The 16,047-nt window shown below is 55.8% G+C and overlaps 1 protein-coding gene across 2 annotated transcripts in view; it reads right to left on the bottom strand.

The window, feature by feature from the left end:
• Positions 1–6,577: 6,577 nt before the first annotated feature.
• VSTM2L (V-set and transmembrane domain containing 2 like) overlaps positions 6,578–16,047 on the bottom strand; it is a 50,069-nt gene continuing 40,599 nt past the window's right edge. For both annotated transcript variants that reach the window (XM_030533559.1, XM_030533560.1), the window contains one exon: positions 6,578–8,381. In XM_030533559.1, the coding sequence (XP_030389419.1) occupies positions 8,040–8,381 (342 nt within the window). In that variant the 3' untranslated portion in view covers positions 6,578–8,039. The remainder of the gene's footprint in view (positions 8,382–16,047) is intronic.

Here is a 16,047-nt window from a genome sequence, read left to right as displayed (position 1 = left end):
ATTCCCTTGCACGCTGTTAGGGGCTTCGTTCCGGCAGCATGTGTGTGCGGAATGGCCCACAAGCCTCGTTCACACCCAGCTGTGCTGGTTTTGCACAGAAGAAACACGAACCTCACAATCAGGTGGGATCTTCTGCCTACAGAGCCAAGCTCGCAGCACCATCCTGATTAGCTGGCTCTCTGCTCTGTCTGTGGGGTGGAATTCACCCCTGGGCAGAGGAAGGGACAAGGCCCAGAGGCCGGAAGTGGAGTGAGTTTCAGCTTGCAGGAAGGGTAGAGGAGCCGAGCTCACGCCCACTGTGGTGCCCACTCCCCTGTGGCCGCAGCAGATGGTGCCTGAATCGTGTCAGCTCAAAGCCAGGGCCGAGGGAGATGGCTGGAGGGTGAACGGTTACTGCCACTGGCTGGCCCGGAGAAACTGCAGTGCTTTGCCCAGCTGCAGAGCCTTTGGAAAGCCAGGGCATGTGCTAAACACACCAGGCCCAAGTGTCCTGTCGCAGGGGGAGAGTCAGGCACTGGTCTGCAAGGCTGGCCTCACCATGACGCAAACTGAGGCAGCCGCCTCGGGTGCCAGACTGTGGGGGGTGTCACTGGGACCCGGAGTGTAGAAAATTGTGTCTACAAGGGGGTATGGGGATATCATTTGAGCTCCCCACCTCAGGTGCCAAAATGGTGTGGGCCGGCCCTGCTGGTGTGAGTGAGGATGGGGCCCTGTGTGTACCCATGGCCAGCGCTGTGCCAAATGCCAGGCTCTGGGCAGAGCCGGTGCAGGGTCCAGCCTTGGCTCCTGTAGATGGTGCTGCAAGCAAAGACGTCTTCTGAGGTAAAGTGCCTGCGGGCCTTTGCCACTCGCCAGTTGTCAGAAACAGCAGGAGCCAGGCACCAGGGTCAGTGGTCTGGGCAGACCCAGCCTGCCCCAGCAGTAAATCTTCCCTTCCCGGGCGGGGCTGGGGGGAAGGAGGAAGGTGCAGCATTGTCCCACGGGGGCTGACGTGAGACAAAAGGAACTGGAAGAGTTCTCGTCATTACCATCTGCCTTCCCTAGGGGCTAACGCTCGTGGCAGAGGAACAGCTAAAACCCAAACCCGCTGTAAGTTTAGTGCAGGCTTCCTGGTGACCTAATGAAGCAGCCTTCTGGTTTGTAGGTGAACTGACCATTTACCACTGGAAACCCGCCAAGGCGCAGAGACCACGTGACTCGCGTTTGACACGGAAAAGCTGCTGCTGGTTCGGAGCGGCGCCTTTCCTCTGCATCCCCCGCCATCGGGAGAGCATCGCCCCAGGAACCAAATTCAGCAGTGACGTAGCAACATGCGTGGAGCAAAGTCAGAGCCATGTCCCACACGTGCTGCTCATGGGCAGAGTGGCTAGAGGCCAAAGCAGCCCACAGACACACAGAATGCAGCCAGACCCAACTGTTACATCAGTCTAATGGAGACACACCACAGCAGGCCTTTGTTGGGCACAGGTGATCATGGCCAGGCCTGGCCTGGCTGGGAAAGAGCAGGAATTTGGTTTTGCCAGCTCATCAACCCACCTCTTTGCTCTGCTCCTGTCCCTGAACCGCTCCCCAGCCACTCGCTTTGTGAAGAATTCGGCAGACACGTCTGACAGCAAATGGGCTGCAGTCGCCTCTACACCCAGCAGCAATGGCCCAGGCAGTGCGGGGCCACGAGCAGTCAAGAGGCTTTAAACACAGCTGCAACCACAGCAATCAAATTAAACTCTTGCCCCACGTTGGCAATACTGACTACAACTAAACCCCCTCAGAGGAGCAGCTGCTGCAAACACCAGGCTCCAGGGTGGGGTGGAGCAGCTGGGTTGGGGCCAGGGCAGAGGATCATTAGTAAAGTAGCAGGTGGAGTGTAACGGACTCTTGCTATATCAGCATAAGCACCAATACCAGAGGGCAGGACCCCCGGCTCTAGGCCCTGACAGCCTCTCGCCAGCAGAATACAAGTGCTGTCTCCTTCACGGTCTGTGGAATTGAGCCACTGAGCATCATTCCCTGGCCCCTCGCCCAGCCACAGCACTTATCCGGGATGCATGCAGGCCGTCTGTCCCCAGATTGCCCTGTCAAAGCCCCGTGCACCTTTCACTGCATTAAAGCCCTAGAGTGGCAAGCAGTTAAACTTCAAAAGGTTACAAATAATTCCAGGCATTAGAACTGGCTCTGTCCCACCTCCACTAGGCAAGGCCCTGAGCTTACGTGGCCACTTTAAGGTCTCCCCAAGGCTTCCAGTACAATTTTCTTTGACCTTTAGTTAAAGACCAGCTTCACCAGGCAAGTGGTTCTTGTTGGTCCTCAGGTGGCCACTTACGAAAGGTTTAACTTTATATTGCCGTTAACGATAATTCCTCGGGCCCCCACAGAGGAAGAGAAGCAGCATGAGCAGTGTCAGGCTCAGAGGGGTTCTCTGGATCACGGCCCTTATGCTGCTCTGACACTTTCAGTAGAAACCAAAAAGGCTTTTGAATAATTCCTAATATCCACCCACTGTGGGTAGACGCAGCTAGTTGCAGAGATGGGGACAGTCCAGCACCTGAGCTCCCACAGGACTGCAAAAGCTGCTGTGGTTTAAAGTTACTAGAGCCATGAGGGCAGAAAACGGGAACACCACGGAACTGCGCTGGAGTCAATGAGGAAATGGTCTTTAAAAAGCCGACAGCAAACAGCGACTGCCAAACCTGAACAGGGCTGTTAACGTCCACCTCGCCTTGATTTGATCACCCATATACACATTCATACACACATTTGCACACACAGGTGATTCCACAGGCAAACAGGCAGTTGCATACAGGCCCAAGCAGTTAGGTGCTTCCAAAAGCGTCACACACACATGCCAGAGCTGTGCGCCCAGATTCACTGCATGCTCAGAATTGGTGCTTGGCTCCAGGCAGTTTGGGCCACAGTCGCCGAGTGCCTTGGCTAACGGAGCAGCGCCCTTAGCAGATGGCAGCAGGGCTGTTTTTACACATCCTCTCCAATGCCTCTGTGGATCTATGTTCTGCAGACGTGTCTCCTGACAGAGGATTGATTTTTCATAGACAGCTTCTCCATCCAGGTCGTTGGTGTATGTGACGCAATGGGATTTCTCTGGGCTTTATGGATCTATTGGAAATTCTTAGTGGCTGCAGTCTCTGCCCAGCATCTTGTGTTTCTGTTGAAGTGGCTGCCGGGGCAGGGAGGCCGGCCTTTCTCGGGAGCAAGCTGTGCAGCTGCTCTCAGGTTTGTTATCACCCATGCTTTATTACAGGCAGAGTAAATTGGTTTTGTTTGCAGCGGGATAATGGTCAGAAAAGTGACTCTGTGGAAATGACATTTTCATGGTGCCTATTTATTCCCCACCAGTGACTTGCATATTAAGTTTGTTCACTTTACAAATCAAAAGAAGGGGGGTGGGGGAAGGTTATCTAACTGCTGGCACTTAAGCTCAGCCCTTTTTCTAGTACCGAGCTCTTTCTGCTGCCTACACCCGGCAGCGATGGTAACTCTGCAGCCAGACCTCAGCTGGGAGCTTTGATGATAATGCACAAGGCAGACGGAAGCGGGGAGGCTAGTGGAGCTGGCTCACAGGATGGGGACTCAGAAGACTGGGATTTCATTCCTGATCGTGTGCAAGTTATCTAACCCCTCTGCTGCAGCCTCCCCTGCTGTGAAATGGATTTATCGCCTCCTAGGGCCCAGGGCTGTTGTGACCTTAGCACAGGGCCCGCTGGGGCAGGCGCTATGTACGTGCAGGCTGGTGGGGCTCAGCAGTGCCGGCCCTTGCAGGGCGGGGGCGGGGGAGCTGCAGGGGCTGGGTGTGCATGGCATGTGGACTGGCCTACAGCTGAGCCCCGTCTCCACTCTAGCGCCAGGAACCCCACAACGCCAGTCAGTGCCAAGGCCTACGGACAGTGCCCCAAGCGAGCGATACAGCAGCCAGGCCCTGCACCCGCTTGTCCTGCAGAGACTCCTGCAGAATCTAAACCAGGCAAGAGGGGAAAATCCTTCCTGCGCTGCTCCTACGCCAGAGCCCAGCAGCAGGTGCAGGGAGGCCATGGTTTAAGGCTGGCATGCAGCTGGCAGCTGAGCTGGGGCATCTCTCTGCTTTGGGACCTTTGCGATGCGTGTGGCAGGCATGCCAGGGCTACCAGTTGGTGGTAGAGCTGGCCAGCCATTGCCCAACAGGAATTTGGTCCTGTGTTCTAGGGGTTGTACCGTGCTCTCCTGCTTCAGCGAGCTGGGGGGCAGCAGGCCAGGAGCTGGAACTGTCTCTCGTGCTCCTGCAGGTTCAATTAAACCCACAGAAATGAATCTCTCCTAACACAACCAGTTGTTGGTTTTACTAACTCACCTCCAGGTTCTCAGGCTATTACTCCAGACACCACCATTTCTTTACTTGCATTTGTTCTGCAGGGATTCGCAGCCATGGGTCGCTCTTGAGGCTGCTCTGATTCGCTTTGCCAGCCTTTGTCAATTAGTGTCACTATTTTTTCTGTGGGGGGGGGGGGATGCTTTTCCCCTCTCTCTCACAGGAGAGATGCCTGCCTCTGACCAGAGGTATCAGAGCAACACACACACACCAGGGGTTGCTCAGGGAGAGACAGATTAGCGATTCTTATTGCTAGTGGGAGAGCTGGATTTCCTGCTAAAACTACCAGTCCCAGGAGCTGGTAAATATTTCTTTCCTGGCAAAGTATCCGGTGTATTTGTATGGTTCTGCAGAGTTTCCTCCTGTTATTGTGGACAATGCCAAACTTGATAGGGTGGTGGGAGGAAGGGGAAGGGAAGGGGTAGCTTTTATTACTGTCCTTGACTGCGAGCTGTGTGCTCTGCCTCTCTGGCTGGTTTTAACTGCCTGGCATTGACCCTGGGGGATTTTTTAACGTATTTTATACTTTGCTAAGCCATGACCCTAGAGCACTGGAGAGGTGCAGTTATGTGACCCTGTTAGCAGAGCCATCAGGAAACCGGGGGCCCTGCAGTTTGCCTTTCAGGTTGTTGTGAGGGCATCATCGGGCTTTGAAGTTCGCCAACACCCGCTGCTGCAATGGCTTGTTCTCAGGCAGCTGCTTCAGCCCCAGCAGGGCTCAGAGCTTCTCTTCAGTCATTACGAAAAGCTGAGTCTGGAGAACACCCTGAAATCCACAGATCCAGATGGCTCCTACAGAGCCTGCCCTGGTGCCAAAGGGAAAGCCGGCCCCTCTAGGCAGTTGCGTTTCATGTGACTGGATTTCTGTAGCCATCTGGCACAGACCAGGGCCAACACCTGATCTGAGCTCCCCCACCCACAGTCACGGGGCCGTGAAGAGTTGCTCCACTTTGCAATGTGCATGGAGGGAGCTCCCAAAGCCCAGGGTCTGGCTGCAGGACACAGCATGGGGAGGCTGAGGCTTCCCATCAACAGGGCACAAAGAGAGGCAGGGACCCAATGGAAACCTCTCCAGGTGCAGCAGAAAATTAAGCAGAGAGAATTAACCTGAGCCTCTTACTTTGTCCTGTAAATAGCTGCATGGCTCTGTACACCAGCTGGTACCAGGAACTGGTCAGGTTTTCAGGGTAGCAGCCAGGTCTGCCCACAAAGGGTCCAAATTCTGCCCTCTGCTGTGTTCCTGTTACCCAGCACTGCTCAGCACTGGCACAGCAACGCCCTTCGCAGAAAGCCAGGGTCTCTCTACACTGGGGACTGAAGAGGCCATGGGGTGCGGCTAGACACGCAGGAGAGAAACCTGGTGTCCTGGCCTCACCTCCCTCCCTTTGCTCTAAAGCAAGTGCTCCCAGCACATGGAAGGTGGTGGCAGGCCAGAGCCGTGGTATGAGAATGCAGAGCTCCACGGCTGGATCGCGCTGGGCTCAGGTGCTCAAAGATCGTGGGTAATTACCCACCAAGTCAGGCTGGCGGGGCAGTTTGCGCTGGCTAGCAGCGTGTTTTGGCAGAGCAGGATCTGGAGGAGTTTGCTGTTAACAATAGGGCCAAGCCCTGACATGAGGGCAGGGCAGGAGTTCGGACACAAGGCGCTAGCTGCCCATTTCACCATGTGCACATGATGGGGGAGCGCCCAGCACTGCTGTCTCAGTCTAAGCTCCGCATTGCACCCCCAGCAGGCAATCGGGGGCAGGGCTGGGCTCCGCACAGCTCAGGAGACATTTCCCAGCAGGCCAGGCTGAGCAAACCCCCCGAGGGCTCTGGTGACATCAGAACAAACCCCAGACTCACCCTGTGCAGAGCTGACAGCCAAACACCCCAAGCCAGCCCCGAGAGGGCAGCTCCTGTCTCCCACATGCGCTGCAGGATCCTGGCCTCCTGGGGAGGCTCTGAGCAGGACTGGCAGCTGCAGCTGATCCCCCAGCTGCAGGGAATCTAAACCCTCAGCTGGAATTGAAGTGCTGCTCTGCAGCTTGGCAGGGCCTGCAGCTGGGACCAGCACCAGGCTAGGGTGCGTCATGGCTGCGGGGCACCTCCAGGGGCCATTGTCATGGGGTGGGGGGGGGGGATGCTGTCTCACATGGTACCCTGCTCGATTATATTGCCCAGTGTTTATTAAAGGCCCCCCTGTAAAACGCTGCTGTGAACAGAGAGGCAGAGGCTGCGTTCATTTAAAGAGCTTTATTCGCTTCAGCGGGGCTGCAAGTCACAGCTTGGATCATGTGCTGCATGGGGAGGTTAGAGCAAGAGAGCAGCTGAGATCCCCTTTCCCCTCCTGTGTGACTGCAGGTCAGGGAGCCCATGGCCTCCCGCCCGCGCCAGGAGCTGCTCTTGCGGGCTGCAGCTCGCCCTCCCCGCGGATGATCGGCGCACATAGAAATACTAACGCATGCCCAGGAACAGGCTGGGCTCAGCCTGTTGTATTGAACCAAGGTAGGAATGCTCAGAACCGGGCTGTGGTTTGAACCCACCCCCCTCCCTGGACAGAGGAGCGGGTTCGACAGTGCAGGAAGGTCAGCCTGAGTCCTACAGCGGGCTGGGCACCATCACCAGTCCTCAGGAGCGAGCCAGGCCCGAGCCCCTCCCCACTTCTCCATGAAATGCAATGAGGAAAGAGGGGCAGTGGGTGCAAAACCTCCCTAAAGCTCTTGGGCCCCAGGGTTGGGCTAACTCCAGATGGCAGAGCTCTGCACTTCCCCAAGCTTAGGCACAAACCAACCGACCCAGGCCCCATCTTTTATCCAAATGAAATCTAGGCAGCTTGGCGTTTTCTGCCCCTTCCCTCCAGCCAATGGGATGGCTCATGAAAACCCATTCAGAGTGCCCCTCTCTTCCTCCCATGCCCTCAGAGACTGACCGGCCGGGGGGTGGGGCGGGTTGTGGCACCTGGAGGAGGAAGAGGGACCTTTATTTACAGTCTATAGGAATGAGCGACATAAGCTGTATCCACGTGACTGGATCCAACCAGAGTAACTACACTGGGTCTCTCGAGGGAGGGAGGCAGGACTCATTGGGCAAAGCAAAGGGGAGCGACTGCGATTCCCACATACACAGAGACCCAGATGGGTTCACTAGAGTCATAAAAAGCTAGCAATGTGAAACGGGGGGGAGCAGCTGGCATACACTAAACCTGGCACAAAGCTGGAAGCCCTGTCTGCACACGGCCAGCCAGGGGAACCAGTGCGACTAGTGGCCATATTCCATGGAAATGAGCCCCAGCCTCTCCCCTGGGCACAGACAGCAGGGAGATCCTCCCCCCACCTTACAAGCTGGTGGCACCGGGGAAGTTCCCCACCTCTGGTCACACCCTACTTGGGAACAGAGAGGTCCCATTTCTGCATTCGAATCCTGGAGTCGGCACTGCATCATCAGCTCAAGGGTATTTTTAAAGAAATTTAAAAATCCATAGCTACATGGCAGGGTGGGGAGAGAGGGGTACATGCGAGAGTCACAGAGTGCGCGCACACACGTTAGTCTCTGATTCGGAGCATTAGATTTCCATCAGCCCGGCACCGGTCCTCATGCACTCCTCCTCTGCCCAGTCTGGGGTGGGGAGAGACGTGTGTGCGTGTGTGTGTCGGGAGTGGGGGGAGATCCAGCAGCCTGGTCTGTGCCACACCGGCTCAGTCTACAGCAGGCAGGAGGTGTCTGCCGCCCGCTTCCTCAGCTCTTTGCCCATTTTGTGGTGGTGGTAGTGCTGGTGGTGGGAGGGGGTGCCACTCAGTCTGGCGTGGTCAGAGAGCTGGCCGCCCAGCAGCTGGGTGTCTTGCATGTGCCTGGCGGAGGAGCCGTGGTGGGGCGCCTCAGAGCTCTCCTCCGGCTCCACCCGCAGGTAGGCCTTGACCTTGTGGTGCTGGGCTTTGCTGTCGCTGAAGTCGATCACCCGGCACTCGTACGTCCCCTCGTCGGTGGGCTTCACCCTGGAGAGCCGCAGCTTGTGGGAGATGTTACTGCCGACCACCTTCACCACCTGGCGGGGAGCAGGAGAGAGCACTGCGCTGAGAGCAGAAGGGCTCCAACAACAAGCTCCCCTAACCCCACCAGCCCCTAGGCGGGGCAGCCCGTCCCCAGTCCCCCCACTCTCCATCACACCTTTCCATGCAATGCCCCCACGCAGCGGTGGTTTAGCCACTGGACCAACGGGGGACCCTGGAAAAATGGGCACCCCCATGTCCCGACCTTCTCTGCTGGCCAACGCTCCTGTCAGGGAGTGGGGTTGAGGTGCAGGGGCTTGCCCCACTCTGTCCATCCACCCAGCCCATCTGCTGTGGTGCAGGGCCCCTGGACCCTGACCCCACTCCCCAGCAGGAGCACTGGATGGGCAGAAGCCCCATACCCTGACCCCATTTCCCTGGCAGGAGTGTGGGGAGGGGCCCCCACTTGCTCTGGCCCAAGGCCCCACAAAACCCTAATCTGTCTCTGCCCCCAAGGAAGGCGCCAACAACTCGGGGTGGGTGGGGCCTTAGGCTTCAGGGTCACAGCTGCTCCCAGGCTCCGCTCTTGCTCAGGGCAGGGGAAAGCAGTTGCTGCAGCCCTTGAAAAGCCTTCCCCAGGTCCGGCGCCCCTGGCCCATGCTAGCTCCATCTCCCCCCGGCTGTGCAGCACCCTCCAGAGACACCATAGCTAGAGGGAGAAGAAACATGGGGGCACGGGAGCTGGGTCTCTGCTACAGCTGGAGCGAGTGACCATCAGTGCCTGGCTGCCCCGAGCGCTTGGCTCACGCCAGGCCCTACCCCCTTGGTGAGATCAGCGACCCTGTGATTAACCACCCCAGCGAAAGGGGCAAGAGGTGAGTGTGACCAAGTGGGGGGTTTTCTGTGTCTTCCAGGGTTTGCATGCACAAGGGGTGGGACTCAATGTCCCTGGGTGTTACTGGTTTAACGAGGTGAGGGGAGAGGGAGTTTGTTGTTACAGAGGACCGGAGAGGGACTCAGGACCCCAGCCCAGGAGACACAACCGGATCTGGGCAGAGGGAGGACAAAGGGCTGCAGAGAGAGGACCCCGTGACCTGACCAGCCGGTTCCAGCCAGAGGGGCCAGAGGAGGACTGCGAGGAGAGGGGACCCAGGCCTTCCTGTTTACGACCCTGTTTACCTGGAGAGAAGCCAATGGACAGAGGGGGCTTGGGGCTGGGGATATCAGAGGCCCAGCTGGGAAGCAGGGGGGCTCTGGGCTGGAGAGGGGGAGCAGGCAGAGCCCCCCTGGCTGCAGGGGAGACTGGGATGTGCTCGGCTGAGGGAGGCCAGGCCTGAGGCTCTGACAGTTTCCTGTGCTGTGATCAACTCTCAATAAACCTCCTGTTTTATGCTGGCTGAGAGTCACTCTGGTCTAGAGAGCAGGGTTGCATCAACCCCTTCAGGGGTGAGGAGGCCCAGAGGCTCCAGAGCGCGAGGACTCCCTGAGGGGGCCCACGGCAGAGACAGACGTGCTGAGGCTCAGAGAGGTGCGGCTCCAGGAGGTGGAGGGGCCTGACCCTGAGAGAGTGGACCCCCAAGAAGGGCTGTCTCACTGAAAGGGGCACCCCCCACGGACTGCACAGGGCCAAGAGGGGCACAATCTGCGAGTCCGTTACAACGAGGCAAATTGGAGCAGGCCAGAGCCCCAGGCACGAGGATGAAGCCGCTCACGCTTGTGATACATGCCATTCAGCCGGTCCTAGGAGAAATATTCAGCCACTGGCCGGGACATAACATCATCTCCTCTACTGCACACCCCTCACCCCCAGCTCCTGTGCACGATGGGATCCGTCAGCCCACAGCTGCTCCAGCCGAGGTGATGAAATCCAGCATTCTTCACCGAGCTGTGTTTGAGATCGATGCAGAACCATGCAGGCTAATTAGCTTTTCTACCAAATTGATTCGCTCTTAGCATTTATCACCCAATGAAATTTAAGACTTACGCACTAGTCCAAGCTGCTGCTGCTGTTGGGTAAGGTCAATAAATCAGATTTATAACCCGCCCTGAGGCCCCTGGCTCTGTTCCTTCTAATCACACTGGATGGGAAAGGCCATTTTTCTCCTTACCACTGCATTGGTGAGCTGAGGATTTTGTGGGTTTAGCGTCTGGCCTGGAGGCTGCAGCCTGGGAGTCGTGAACCCCCGGCTGAAGCAGCAACAGGGCTGAACCAAACCCAGCCACAGGCTGAGCAAGCAGGAGAGACCTGTCACCAGCCTAATGAATGGATTCATTATAGGGCTGCATGTGCTCTGCAGCTGCAGGCCATGGAGCCAGAGAGTAATGAATTGATGCCTTAAGAGGGAGTGAGATGGTCGGGCTGGACGCACAGTCTGGGGGTCCTGGCATTACGCAGCCACGGATGGGGTGCTCCTGAGACCTGCAGGCGGCTGCAGGTTGCATGGTAGCAACATGTTATAGCTGCTCTGCCACATCCCCTTAGCAGCGTCTGCTAATGAGAATCTCAGAGAGCTGCCAATGGTCATTCCAGCTGTAAACCCAGCAGAGAATTGGCATGCAATCTCCCCCTGCCCTCTGCTGGGGTTGAAGGCCCTGTGGTGCAGCAAGGAACACCAGTACAGCAGTGCCAAGCTGTCACTAAGATTTTTTCCTCCCGCATTTTCAAAATGCAACATGAGAGTTAGCTGGGCAGGAAGCTGCCAGGGAGTCTAATACTGTCGATGACTTTTTAGAATGGGCTGGATAATTTTGTGACCAATACTCACACCTGTAGCTGCAGACTAGGAAAAGGGTCAGCAAATCTCATGCTCCTGATTGCAGCAAGGTCAGGAAGGAATTTAAATAGCAGTTTGCATTTATATAGCACTTTTCATCCACAGATTTCAGAGTACTTTGGAAAGTTAAGCAAAAGATCATTATTCCCATTTTACAGATGAAGAAATTGAGGCCCAGTGCCTAGACCAAGGTCACGCAATGAGTCATGAGGCCCAGTCTGCTGCCCTGTTCCACTGGACAATGCTGTCTCTCCAAGTACAGCTGCTTACCGAGATGGGGAAGGCTAGAGGTCTGGCTAGAATTTACACACAACACCAAGTATTGCAGCCTTGAAGGGAGGTGAGCTATCCGGTCCTTTTGCTGAAGGGTGGGAGATTCTGGAGGATGTCATGGGAAAGGATCAGTTCCTCCTTTTAACTTTGTATTACAAGAACAAGGAGTCACTTAAAGAAATGAATGGCTGGTAAATTTAGCACTAATAAAAGGAAACCTCCTTTGCAAATCTTGCAGTCAGTCTGTGGAATTTGCTGCTCTAGTGGGTCCTACAGTCCCGTCTTGTGGCTGGATTATAAAAGGGCTGGATAATTTTATGATCACTAATAATATCTGCAGTGATGCAGGCTGAGATAAAAGTAATGAAATGTCATGCTTCAGGGTGTGAAGTGACCGCCACAGGGGTCAGGAAGGAATATTCTCCCCCCGTGCAGCCACTGGACGCTGGGCTAGATGCTGGAGGGTTTCTTTTGTAGGCTCTCTCTGACACACTGGATATTGGCCATGCTGCAACTGGACACTGATCGCCTTGGTAGCCCAGCAGTCTCTCCTGGCATGGCCAACGCTGCCCTCCTAGGGAAATGCAGTTGCTGTATGGGCATAACTGCCTTTTGGTGACAGCCCAAATGCACCAAGCCAGCAGCTTGCTAACGAACTCAGACACGTGCACTTGCTGTTGCCTCCCAAGCTGCTGGAAAAGCACCTTGAAATGCCACCCAATACTCCGTACAGGCTGCTTTGAAAGCAGTTTTTGTTTACAATAAGGAGACAAGTTTCCTTTGTGCCTCTCTCAGCTCAAAGCACCTTCTCTTCCACCTCTGGGGTGAAATTCACTCTCGGGGAGAGCAACCTAGTGCAAGGCTGAAGTCCCCCTGAGTCCCCCGGACACACAGGTCTGGAGCTGGCCCCTGCACGGGGCTGAATTTCATTCTGGCTGAAAAGCCGTGAATGGGGGTTAATGCAGACAAGGTTCCGAAGGTGGTTTCTGGGCTGTAATGCAGTTGGACTCTCTGGAGCCGAGAATGTTATTTATGATCTGACTAAGTCTGAGCAGGTAACACCTGGCTACGGAAGCTTTCAATGCGACGTTTTCCACACGTCGGTCGCAGAGCCTGGTTTGCCTTCTGGGGCCGGGTGTGTTTGCTTTACTTCCCCTTCGGACGCTGCACATTTTATCACAGTCTCTTGCAGGGACGGCTCATCTCCCTGCATTTCTTTCCCAGTCTCTAAACGTTTAATAATCACGGATGTTTAAAACAACAATCAATAAATAAATGTTTTCAAAAGCGAATCTCTCCCCATGGCCTGAGCTGGAGGAAGCATCATCCCCAGCCTGCCTGGGAATCAATCACAGTTACACAGGAAAATGCACTGATCACATTCAGGCATGCAATTAACTGCCTAATTATGCTGGAAAATGCAATTGCGCAGTTAAAGAGAAGACCCCACCCCAGGATCCAGGGGGAGGGATAGCTCAGTGGTTTGAGCATTGGCTTGCTAAACCCAGGGTTGTGAGCTCAATCCTTGAGGGGGCCACTTAGGGATCTGGGGCTAAAAGTCAGTAGTTGGTCCTGCTAGTGAAGGCAGGGGGCTGGACTTAATGACCTTTCAAGGTCCCTTCCAGTTCTAGGAGATAGGTATATCTCCAAAGGCACTCTCCTTGGTGGTGGAATCTCCTTCCTTAGAGGTTTTTATGGCCCAGCTTGACAAAGCCCTGGCTGGGATGATTTAGTTGGGGATTGGTCCTGCTTTGAGCAGGGGGTTGGACTAGATACCTCCTGAGGTCCCTTCCAACCCTGAGATTCTATGATCATTCCGCAGCTTCTGCCTTCGTGGCTTCCCTTTGTGCTCCCTCCACACCTCTCGCTAGCTGGGAGTGGCGCTGCAGGGGGGTCCCAGCTGGCTGGGGCTGAGGAAGGGCCGGTGAGCTTCTCTTTCATTTTAACATTACGCATTCATTCTTCACCATGCAGAGGGGAGCGGCCGTGTGCCTGGCGGCCTGGGCATGAAGCCAGTGAGCAGCAGTGGATTGTCCCAAATGCCCACGGGTCCCCAACAGGGGGGCTAAATCATGAAGGCACCATGGTCCCACCAAGGGAAGCAAGGGTGCTCAGCACCTCCAAGAGGCATGTGCTGCATGGCCCAAGGCCGGTTCCATACACGTTGGACAGGCAGGTCTCTGACCTCCCAGCTGGGGCCAGACTGATGGGTCCTGAAGCTGAGCTCATAGCAAACCCCACGCCAGGCAACACTGCCTCCCCAAACGGACCAGGCTCACCCAGCCCATCTTGGATGAGCAGCTAGGAAGTCAGAGCTGGTGCTGGGTTTAGGTGGAAAAGCAGCCAAACCGTGGCAGTTTCCAGAGAGCTCTAGAATCAATCGAAACCAGCCCAGGAAAGAGAAGTCACAAAAGGAGTGGGCCGGGCGGTTTACAGAGCTTGGTCGCTCGGCAATGCTGTTGCTTTGATGCTCACCCCAGCGACACAGCGTATCGCACTGAACTGGCACAGGCAGAGCAGCAAGGACCCATGCTTGCCCGGATTTCCAAAGGCACGAGAGCAGGCGCACGTTTGGGGGGCCCTGTACCTGAGCTGCTCGTTTCCAAAGGTCCCACCAGCGAGCGTTACCGGGCCAGGCTGGGACTGTGCTGGTGGAGGGGAGCGAGGAGATGGAGCCAGTGCCATTTTGTGTAACTCTCTCACCGCTGCCCTTTCCCAGGCAGGGACATGACCCAAACCAGCTGGGCTGGCATCCCCAGGCCTCGCACACAGGCTAGCGCTGCCAGGGTACCAGGGGAGGAAAGCACGGGGGGCTGAGATGGGGATATTTTTGCCTGTACACTCACTCTGGGCCATTGAGGACTTCTTCCAGCGTATGTTCAACCCAGTCTGATGCAGCCAGCTGGAGCCATTCCCACCTGTTCGGCACATCGATACAACACCTTTAACCTGCTAGTATTGCTCCAGTGGAGCCGGTCGGGGTGCTGTTACGCACACAGTAATGTGGGCTGGGCAAGGAATTTCCCCCCAGGTCAGACTGGCAGGGACCTTGGGGGGGCGGGTGTCACTTGCCAGGATTAGCTGGGTTTAGCTCACTGAATTCCTTCCCACAGCAGGGACCTCAGACGTGGTGCGCCTCACTCCCGCCTATTCTCCGCCCGTGCACAGAACAGTCCAGGGCCCCGGGGGCTGTAAGACCTTGGTGGGTCAGTGGGTGGGTGTACACAGGAGGTCAGACTTGATCTGGTGATCCCCCTCCTAGCCCTAAAGTCTGTGTCTCTGACTGGAGTGACAGTGATTTACATTTACACATTGCATTCGGTCCTGTCCAGCCCCTGCCGACACTCTGTCCGGGAGTCATTCCCTGCCACTGAAACAGCAGCTGTGACAGCACCCGGGGGGCTGTGGGGGAGAGTGAAGCCCAGGCACAATTACACAAGGTATTTGGGGGAACATGGAGCCCCTCTCCCTGGCGTCTGGCCCTGGCACATGGATTAACATCCCTGATTCTTATGAGAAGGTTCTGTGTGCTCTGATGCCCACAAGTAGCTGAGATCTCCGTTGAATCTCTCTTCAATGGCACAGTGACACCCTATTTCCCACAGGTACTGAATCAGCAGGGGAAGCAGCCTGTCTGCACCAGTAACACTGGAGCTCTCCCAGGCTAACAACGAGCAGCGTTCGCGGCTAGTTAGCTTCAGAGGGTTCACGAGGCCACAGTCCAAGGGGGCACGGCCCTAGGTTGTTACACAGAATCCACACCCGAGCCACATTCAGACTTGTGAAACTCCACTGGAGTAGCAGAGTCCCTGGACGCCAGGTCTGAATCGCGCCCTGAGAACTTTCTAAACAGAAGCACCCTAATGAGGGTGAGTTGTTCTAGCCTCAGCGCCGAGGCAGCAGCACGACAGGTGCCCTAGAGAAATCTCAGCTAGTTCAGGGTTTGAAACACATCCACATCACTCGCTCTTTGAAATAAATGCCCGGTGGGACAATGTGTGAAGGGTGATGAATGTGGCTCAACATTTTGGAGATGACCCAGCTGACTAGGCCCAGGGGATATGCTCTGCGTGCTGGATTCCATGAGGGGAGTCATTATTGTCAATAGGATTTACCCATGTTAATCCCCACGCATTGAAATGAGAGTAGATGCCCCTAGGTCGTGAGACTTGGAGCTGGAACAGCCTGGGAGTTTCCAGTTGCCTGTTTCTGTATTTTCAGGCCCCAATCCTGTGAGGCACTGAGCACCGTCAGCTCCCGCCAAAGAAGACAGGAGGTTGGGGAGTGCCACCGCTGGAGGGGTGAGCTCAGCTGTTAAACTCAGCACAGAACCTGGGAGTGATGTGCTGGGCTCGCTCGGCCTTCCTTGGGCTAGCGCAGGGCTCTGAAAATCCCAGGCAGTCAGAGCAATGGCAGTTAGAACCAGGACCTTTAAAATATTTTGCTATTTTTGTCATCCTGGGCCTGGGCAAAACCCGTCTCCGCCATGAGCTGCGAGATAATTGAGAAGCAAGTCTCTGTGACGCGCCTGCCTTATCAGAGCCAGAGCAGCGAAAAAGCGCAGGTGGGAGCCAGACCGACAGGGAGGGAGCGAAGATGCCAGTGACAGCAGGCGGCCAGGACCATTTATTTTATTTAACTAATTGGTGTCTACTCATTCCGTTCATGTGAGCCA

This window comes from Gopherus evgoodei, chromosome 14, assembly GCF_007399415.2.
Source record: "Gopherus evgoodei ecotype Sinaloan lineage chromosome 14, rGopEvg1_v1.p, whole genome shotgun sequence".
Taxonomy (NCBI): Eukaryota; Metazoa; Chordata; order Testudines; family Testudinidae; genus Gopherus; species Gopherus evgoodei.
This window is presented reverse-complemented; position numbering and strand designations above follow the sequence as displayed.